The 9,639-nt window shown below is 33.1% G+C and overlaps 1 protein-coding gene across 1 annotated transcript; it reads left to right on the top strand.

The window, feature by feature from the left end:
* Positions 1–369: 369 nt before the first annotated feature.
* On the top strand, positions 370–2,197 carry LOC309661472 (uncharacterized protein; the record flags this gene model as incomplete). The annotated part of the gene is made up of 2 exons (XM_082463168.1): positions 370–453; positions 1,368–2,197. The coding sequence occupies 2 exons, from the start codon at positions 370–372 to the stop codon at positions 1,731–1,733; spliced, it is 450 nt and encodes a 149-aa protein (XP_082319294.1). The 3' UTR covers positions 1,734–2,197.
* Positions 2,198–9,639: the final 7,442 nt, after the last annotated feature.

The following is a 9,639-nucleotide window of genomic DNA, read 5'->3' as shown; positions in this document are numbered from 1 at the left end:
CTGTGGGTTGATAAGCTTGGCTGGGTTGCTTCCTCTTGAGGGCTGTGGGAAGAATCTGTTCTCTGCTTCTGGTAGTTTTCGGCAATCTTTGGAGTCCCTTGGCTTGTAGATCTCTGCTTTCATTCTTCCAGTGTGTATCTTTCCTTCAAATTTCCCCATTTTAAAAGGACACTAGTCATATGGGATTAGAACCCACCCTAATGATCACATTTTAACTTAATTATCTCTGTAAAGATCTTATCTCCAAATAAAGACACATTCTGAGATACTGGGGGTTAGAACATTAACATTTGAACTGGGGGGGTGGAAAACATAATTCAACCCATAACATAAGAGTAGCCCTGATTCAAAGGCAGGGACTCTAGGAGGATGTGGATACTGGCAGTTTTGGTTCATTTATTGGGCTGGATTTTCATATTATTTCCATATTTCCTTATTTTGAGAAAATACCAGGTAACAGGGAAGTATGGAAGAAACTGCCAATTTTTTTAAAATACAGATAGTAAATGCTTCCACTATTCCTGTATTAACCTCACTCATTCATTCATTCTTCTTTTCATAGTCAAGTAATATTTACTGCCAAGAATAGTCAAATGCCAGGTGACTAACACAACAAAAGACTGTTTTGTTTCTAAATTGAAAGGAAAAATATGAACTTTAATCTTTAAAAAATTCACCACTGGCATTATCAACTATTAAAATTGAAATAAGTAGAGGACAGAATTTATTGCTTTTAATTGTATACAATTATGGTTAAAATATCTTCTTTCCCAATTGGTTCTCAAATATCATGTCCTCCTTTAGTTTTACTTCAGATGCAGATGCAAAATTATTGTTAGAATGATAAATAAATTAGGAAAAATATCCTCTTATCCTTTACAAGACTTCAATGTTACAGTTTTCATGATGTAGTAAAATTCAGGAATATGTTACTACAATACATTTTTACTCTCAATCACTTGAAATTTTTTTAAAAAGAGACATTCCAACTAAAAACTCAAAACTTTTACTTGTACAAAAGATGTTTTAAAATATATATTTAATTTAGTTGTGGTGCATATGATTAAGTGAGAATTTAATCATTTTCTTTAAGGAAAGAAATAGAAGAAACATAATCCTCCAACTCATATTACTGAAAATAATTTTAGTTTTTGCTTTTATTTCTGTTAACATGATTTAATTCTATGTATTAGAGAACTATACACTGATGACTTACAATATACAATTCTTGAGCTAGAAACTGGTGCTCTAACACTGAACAAAATAGGCCAATTTTGTTGGCCTATTCCTCCCTTCTTGGAGTGGATTTTCTATTGGGAAGGCACATATCAAAAAGCTATCCTAGCTCTCCACCCAACCGCTGACAGGCCGCCATCACAGACACGAGCTGTGTGCAGCCCATCATTGCCAGGGTCACCAAGGTGCTGCGCAGGACCGGTTCGCAGGGACAGTGCACGCAGGTGTGCGTAGAATTCATGGAGGACAGGAGCCGCTCCCTGATCGGAAACGTGAAAGGCCCCATGCGCGAGGGCAACGTGCTCACCCTGTTGGTGTCAGAGCCAGAGGCTCAGAGGCTGCGCAGAACATGTAACTGTGTCCTGGATGTCTGGGTCGACCACTTGGCCCACGAGGATGATCTGCTGTTAATAAATGATGATCTGCTGTTATATTGTATGTTAAAAAAAAAAAAGCTAGCCTATTACAAATACGAGAATTTATTAAAATGTATCTAAGTTTCAAAAAATGATAATTTAATCTGAAAATTAAAACAGAAAGGATATAAATGAGGAAAGATGGGTTATGTTGTGGTGTTTAGGGAGAGCTTTCCAGAGAGAATTGATAGCATATGTAAACATTCAGATATGACATAATCTTCAATATAGTATGTCTTTATTATTGATCAGAATTGTGTTGAAATTAATAGATTTTTTTAATTTATGAGATTTTTTAGATTGACGAGTCCTTTTTATTTTTTTATGAGTCCTTTCTAGAACCTCTGAAATCTGCATCAAAAGTTCCTTCTGCTACTTAATGCAAGTGAAATATAAATTTGAAAAATAATTCATTTATTCATATAGGCACAAAGTTTACAGGAGTATTTATGAATTCTCACTATTTTTCTAAAAAACTATTCTTCACAACACTTTTTATCTGGGGTAAGGATGAAACAAAGTAATGCATCATTCAGCATGTTAAAAAGCAAAACAAATCCAATCCTCTAAACCAAACTTCCTCTTATGTTTCTTAATTTTCAGGGTTTTTTTTTTTTTTTTTTGTATTTTTAAAAATACAATTAGTAATACTGACTTTTCAAAAAGTCTAAACAAATAAGCAGACAGGCAATTGCAATGGGGAATGAATTAAGAAATATAAAAATCATAAGTATTTTCATTTAAGAGGAAATATAGAATAACTAGAGCAACTCTACATTTGGAATTATGTAATCTAGAGATGAATAAGAGGACACTTTATGTCCTTCTGTAACAGTAAGTGATACCACCTGCTTATAATTCCTACTGAGAAACAAAATTAGATTAGATATACTGTAAAGATTGTAGATGATATGCCAGGAAGAATTCCTTGTTGTGGGGAATATAGCCACTGAATGACTTCTTTCAGTGTAATTGTTTCAGTAACACTACTTTATTTTTCTGTCATTACATCTGCTTTAAAAATATTTTCCATTTTTCTCTATGTTCTGCAGTCAACAATTTTAAATAAGCATAATATATTCAATAAAATGACTATTTATCTCCTTAATATTAGGACTGATCTTGTAGAAGGGAATCCTCCTACCAAGTGCAGCATCTGGTCTACTAAAGCTTGTATTATTTGCAATGTTTTATGAAAGTCCCAGTACGATAATTTAGATTCTGTTTGAAGTAAGTGATAGAAACCATCGTTTTTAGCTTAAGCCAAACAAGGGAAAGGATTGGCAGGATATTGTAGAAATGACAGAACTTAAGGAACAGAATTTAAGGAGCAGAGCTCCAGACAATTACCTCAATAATAGGAAGTTTTGGATTTTCTCTATGGAAACACTGCTGATTCTGAAAATGAACCCACACACTCCCAGCTTCCCTGATTAACAGTTTCAAATTCCAATTCCTAGAGAGAGAATTTCTAGTTTGGGTTGAATGTCAGATAGTTATAGGTATTTGGGTAGGAAAATTCATGACTATTTGGAACAATATCAACTCCTAAGAAATTAAATACTGTTTTTAAAATTAAAATATGAGTTATTCTTACATGTTTCTTGTATGTTTCTGAGACTCTGGGAGAACAACACAGCTCTGCTTTGTTTTTCCCTTTTAAAATTTTACCTCTTCCAGCCACAGGTGCATTATGAATGATTTTCTGCATTTTTAAATACTTAATGTAAAATAAATAGTAAAAAATACCTTGAGCATACTTCAGAATTAAGAGATACACAATATGTGGAGTTATTTAATACACACTACACATATATATGTATTCAGTTAATGTTGTTATTTTATGTGCTAATATTATAGGTATGTTTGCTGTGCTATTTTATGCCTATTTTCGAGCAATAAAAACAAAGAAAAAGAACATAGTCCACTACTCGGTAAGAGTGTTAAGATTTAGTTAATAGGCTTGCAGACATCCATGTCTTGATAAGTAAATACATACACACATATTTTACATAAACAGTCCACATAGCTTTATAAGAATAAAGTTGTATTATTTAAAGACAAATACTTTTATAATTTTATTTTAATTTAGGAGAAGGAGAAACAATCATGTGAAATGGAAGAAATTCCTATATTTCCAATAATTATACCTTCAACATGATATATTAGTGACTAAAAGATCACTTTAAGTATGATAAGAAGGTCATTAAAAATCATCAAGAAGTTGTAGTTGTTATTTTGTAAGCCACAGTTTAGACAGTTAAAAAGAGGAGCTGATTTACACTTTTCTTCTCTCCTCTATCTCAGTTTTCATTGTTTTATATATTGTTCTTTAACCATAAGTCTTCTCACTCTTTCATCTCAAGTTTTAAAATAAATAAACTCATTGTCCCAAACCAGTCCTTTTACCATGCCTTCTGTAACTTAGAGTTGGTATTTCAACACATCTTTTTCAACCTTAATCATTTAGCTTTTAAGAGAAATTCTTGTGGAGGATGCATTTCCTTGATTCATTGATATTTGAGAATTTCTGCCTTTTATCTTTATTTTAGAAGGACAAATTACCTGATGTTAATACTCTGGATCTTTTCCTTATTCTTATACTATGTTTCCTCATAGTATTTCATAGCCAGTTTGCATTTGTCCTCTGATTCTAATGTTAGTTTCTATATGCTTTTTTTTTTTTTTTCTTATTTGGGCCCCTTAAAAGAATTATCTTTACAGTTGAATAATGTAATATAAATGTGCCTTGATGCTAGTAATTTTGTATCAAATTCTTCCCTTATAATTTTCATTTCAATCAAAATATCCTTTATTCTTTCATTTTATAGAAAGCTTGCTCTTATGTGTTTGAATTTCTATTCCATTTATTGATTTTTTTTTACCACTAGTTACTAATTATCTTTATGTTGAACCAGTGATATCTGTTCTCTTATATATAATTTTTTCTCAACTTTAATAATTTTGGGGATTTCTCCTCTGTTTTCACCATGACATTAATTTGATTTTATTCTTCTGAGGCCGGGTGGTATGGTGATATTTTGTTAAGCAGGCTCTCTGGAGGCAGACAGCAAGTGTCTGCATCCTAGCTTTACAGGGTACTAGCCTTGTAACCTTAAACAAGTTGCTTAGCCAATCTGTCTAAAGTTTATTACTTTTTAAATGTAGAAACTTGAGTTTTCTACATAAAAATGTTTTTGTGAGTATTAAAAGAGATAACACAAGTAATGGGATTATGAGTTTCTGGCATATAGTAGTTAATAAATATTAGGTATTATTGTTATTTATCAAATTTGTTTAGAAGGTAAACAATGATTCAGTATATTGTTCTCAGTCTATTTCTCTACTTCAACTACTTTATTATCTCATTCTATTGTTTTATCATCTCCTTGTTGATCTTATATATGATAGGATTACTATTAGTACTAAATTCTTCAAAGCACAAATAGGTAATCAATTTCAATCCTTTAGAAAATGTTCTCTTCCAACCTGAATTTTTCATTTGCCTTTTGCATGCTATTTATTATCTTTTGGTGGTTTTCCTATTGTGTTTGCACAATAGAACAAATTTCAGGCCATTTATTTCATTTTAATTTAAACTAATGTGGATAAATTTGTCTAGATATTATGCTTACTTTTGGGTGACATGGGAAAATTTATTCTGAATTTTTCCCACCTTCTCTGGGATTACTTTGTGTTGGCTTAGGCAATTTGAATGGGATGTGAGAAACCAAGATGGCTTCACTCACATATCCAGTGCCTCATCTGGGGAAAGTAGTAGAATGACAGGGAGCTGGTCAGACTTCTCATTTCCCCTCTTGTTTCTTATTTTCCAAAGCCTCTCTGTATCCACCTGGCATCTTTCTCCAACAGAGGAGTGGGCTTTTTTTAAATGGCAGCTGGCTTCCAAGAGAAAAAATCATAAGCTTCCTCGGTCTGGAACCACATAGTACCACTTTGATTTTATTCTATTGGCTCAACAAGTCATAAGGCCAACCCAATCATGGGTAGTGGACATAGAGGCCACTTCGCGTTCGGAAGAAGCATATTTGTACAGAGATAGAAATAATTGTCTTTCACTGTTATATATTCTCCAGGGTCTAGAACAGTGCTGTCACATTGTAACTGGCACATATCTGTTGGATGGATGAATGAATATCACTTTCATCATTGCATATAGTTTAAGAATATATTTTGGAATAGAAGTGGTCCTCTCTCTCCTCCTCCTCCTTCTCCTCTTTGTCCCCTCCCTTCCCTTCCTCTTCATCTTCTCCTTCTTTTTCTTCTTTTACCACAGACTATTATCATGATAGAGCATCTTAGAATACATTGTGGGAAATGTTGCCAAATATTCTTCTTCTGAAATATATTGGCTTTCAAATAATGGTATGTAACACAGCATTAAAAACTCAGGTTAGTAGCAAGAAACTAAGCAAAAGTTCTGATTTGTGTTCTTGTGTGTTTACAAATTGATAAATATTTTATAAGCATGAGGCTGTGGACTCAGAAGATGTTTAATTGGGAAAGTCAAGGAACTTGATTTTTTTTTTTTCTCTGAGAGCCTCTTGAGGAATCGCAAGGCTTTCCCTACTTTTCTTCAAACCCTTATTGTACATTTAATCAAGAACAAAGTCCTTCACTGTACCATAGCTTTTGCAATGTGGTCTATTTTTCTGTATGGAATTTGTTTCTTAAGACTTATTTCTTCAAATGAGCCTGGATACATAAATGAGCTTATTTGTTGCTTCTGTAGAGGAGACCTTGGCCCACACACTTTCTTTCTTTCTCCCTTCCTTCCTCCCTCCCTCCCTACCCCTTTTTCTTTCTTTCTTTCTTTTTTTCTTTCTTTCTTTCTTTCTTTCTTTTTTTCTTTCTTTCTTTCTTTCTTTCTTTTTCTTTCTTTCTTTCTTCTTTCTTTCCTTCTTTTTTCTTTCTTTCTTTCTTTTTTCTTTCTTTCTTTCTTTCTTTTTCTTTCTTCCTTCTTTCTCCCTTCCTTCCCCCCTCCCTTCCTCCTTCCCTCTCTCTCTCTCTCTTTCTTTCTTTCTTTCTTTTCCTCTTATTTCCTGTCTTTGGACTTTCCTTTACGATGAAATGAAGAAGGAATAAACAACTTGGATGCTGTCTCTTTCTACCTCTGGATATTTCTTCCATTCTTTCTTTCATTCTCTTTTCATTGACAGGTGAAACAGACTTGTGATGCTGCCATTTGGTGGTTACCCACCCTGAGAGGGTGGTGTTTCTGTCCTGAATTCTCCATTCAGACTCTTTTACCTCACAGTTAGCAAAGCAACATACAGGTAGGCCTTGTGCTTCTCCCTTCATGCAATGACCTTCCTCTGAGAAATTTACTCAAAAGATCTTGCTTTGGCATTATCTAAGCATTGTAGAAAATACCATTCTTTTTGCATAACTTATTCATGCTTATTACCAAAGTAATAAAATACAAATGCTTAAGTATCAGCTGTTCCTTTTGGAGTTCCTGAGAGGGATCTTTGTTTCACAAGAAACAGCTAGGCAAAAGATAAAAGATGTTACTATGATTTCTTTGTAATTTTACACTGAGGCATCCCTGAAATTTAGCTGTATGTATTTAACAGTGTTTAAGAGATGATAAATATCTTTCTCATAATTCTTATGTTGGAGTTCTTCAGAGAAGGAGAACCAATAGGAGATCTAATATATATGTATATTAATGTTATATATTATATACATATAATATATATTAATATATTTGATATTATGTAATACATATTAATATGTCTACATTATTTATATAATATAGGAGAGATAATTTATTATATTGGAGATCTAATATATATGTATATTAATAGTATATATTATATGCATATATTATTATATTTTATATCATTTAATATATGCATATATTACATTATGTCTACATTATATATAGTACATATATTTATATAGGAGGGATTTGTTTTAAGGAATTGGCGCCATGCAAATATGGAGGCTGGCAAGTCTAAAGTTTATATGGCAAGTTGACAGGGTACAGATTCAGGTAAGAGCTTGCAGTCCTAAGTCTGAAAACTGAAAACTCAGGATTTCTATGCTGCAGTCTGGAAGCAGAATTCCTTCCTTGAGAAAACTCATTCTTTGTTCTTAAGTTCTTCACTGATTGAATAAGACTCATCCACATTATGGAGGATAATCTGCTTTACTCAAGTCAACTGATTGAAAATGCTAATCATATCTAAAACGTATCTTTACAGGAACATCTAGACTATTGTTTGACCAAATAAATAATTACCAATCCAGACAAGTTGACACACAAAATTAACCATCACAGTCTCCTTCCATTTTGACTTTGACTTCATAAAATGCACTTCCATTTCATTCATTGTATTCACATTTTTTCATTATGATGTTTCTGACAAAGAAAGTTATCAAAGTAAATGCACTGGTTTGTTTGTGGAAATCTTGCTCTATGTTAAAATAAGTTATTTGTTAAACATATGGAATGAATCCAGTAGAAAAACAGTATAGTAACTTTAAATGAGATTTGATAGAACAAAAATAATTATTAACAAAGAAGAAATAGTGATAATTCTCTATCATTTTGAAACCTATTGGGTTAGAAATATATTATTTCTTAATTTACATGCTGCCTTTTCAAAAAAATTTTTAGTAAAAAAGGAGTTAGAATTGATGATTTGCATTAGTGATTATTTGCTTTATTTTCAAAAAGATAGTTATGTATGAATACCTAATAATATATTGAAGATTGTACCTCAGTTCTTTATCCGATTTGTTAAACATTTTGTTCATTGCATATTATTGTATAACAGTAGTTGTTATGCCAAAATTACCTAAAGGATATTTTCAAATATGTTAAAGAAGTTAGGACTTCTGAAATGATAGCATAAGGAGCTTAGAAAATTCTCTTTTCCTAAAAATTAATGATGAAACTGGACAGCATTGTCAAAAAAAATCCTTGTCAGGATTCTGGAAATCACCCAAAGGCACAGAGCAAATTGAGAAGTGATTATTCAAGGAAAACTACTAAACAGGCGTAGAAACAGTGGCAATCTGTGGTGTTTTATCCCAGTCAAGTTCCCCTCCCTCCCAGCTACATCGACATTGTAGGGTTTTTTTTCTAATTTTTTTTAACATCTTTATTGAATTATAATTGCTTTACAATGTTGTGTTAGTTTCTGCTGTATAACAAAGTGAATCAGCTATACGTATACATATATCCCCATATCTCGTCCCTCTTGCATCTCCCTCCCTTTCACCCTCCCTATCCCACTCCTCTAGGTGGTCATACAGTACCTAGCTGATCTCTCTGTTTTATGTGGCTGCTTCCCACTAGCTATCTGTTTTACATTTGGTAGTGTATATATGTCCATGCCACTCTCTCACTTCACCCCAGCTTACCCTTCCCCCTCCCCGTATCCTCAAGTCCATTCTCTACATCTGCGTCTTTATGCTTCTCCTGCTCCTAGGTTCATCAGAACCATTTTTTTTTAGATTCCATATATATGTGTTAGCATAAGGTATTTGTTCTTCTCTTTCTGACTTACTTCACTCTGTATGACAGACCCTAGGTCCATCCATCTCACTAAAAATAACTCAATTTCATTTCTTTTTATGGCTGAGTAATATTCCATTGTATATATGTGCCACATCTTCTTTATCCATTCATCTGTCCATGGACACTTAGGTTGCTTCCATGTCCTGGCTATTGTAAATAGTGCTGCAATGAACATTGTGGTACATGTCTCACTTTGATTTATGGTTTTCTCAGGGTATATGCCCAGTAGTGGGGTTGCTGGGTCCTATGGTAGTTCTATTTTTAGTTTTTAAAGGAATCTTCATACTGTTCTCCATAGTGGCTGTATCAATTTACATTCCCACCAACAGGGCAAGAGGGTTCCCTTTTCTCTACACCCTCTCCAGCATTTATTGTTTGTAGATTTTTTGATGATGGCCATTCTGACCAGTGTGAGGAGATACCTCATTGTGTTTT

The sequence above is a fragment of the Balaenoptera physalus genome, assembly GCF_965194825.1.
Source record: "Balaenoptera physalus genome assembly, chromosome: 5".
NCBI classification, from domain to species: Eukaryota; Metazoa; Chordata; class Mammalia; order Artiodactyla; family Balaenopteridae; genus Balaenoptera; species Balaenoptera physalus.
The sequence above is the reverse complement of the archived record's forward strand: the minus strand, read 5'-3'. Positions and strand labels throughout refer to the sequence as shown.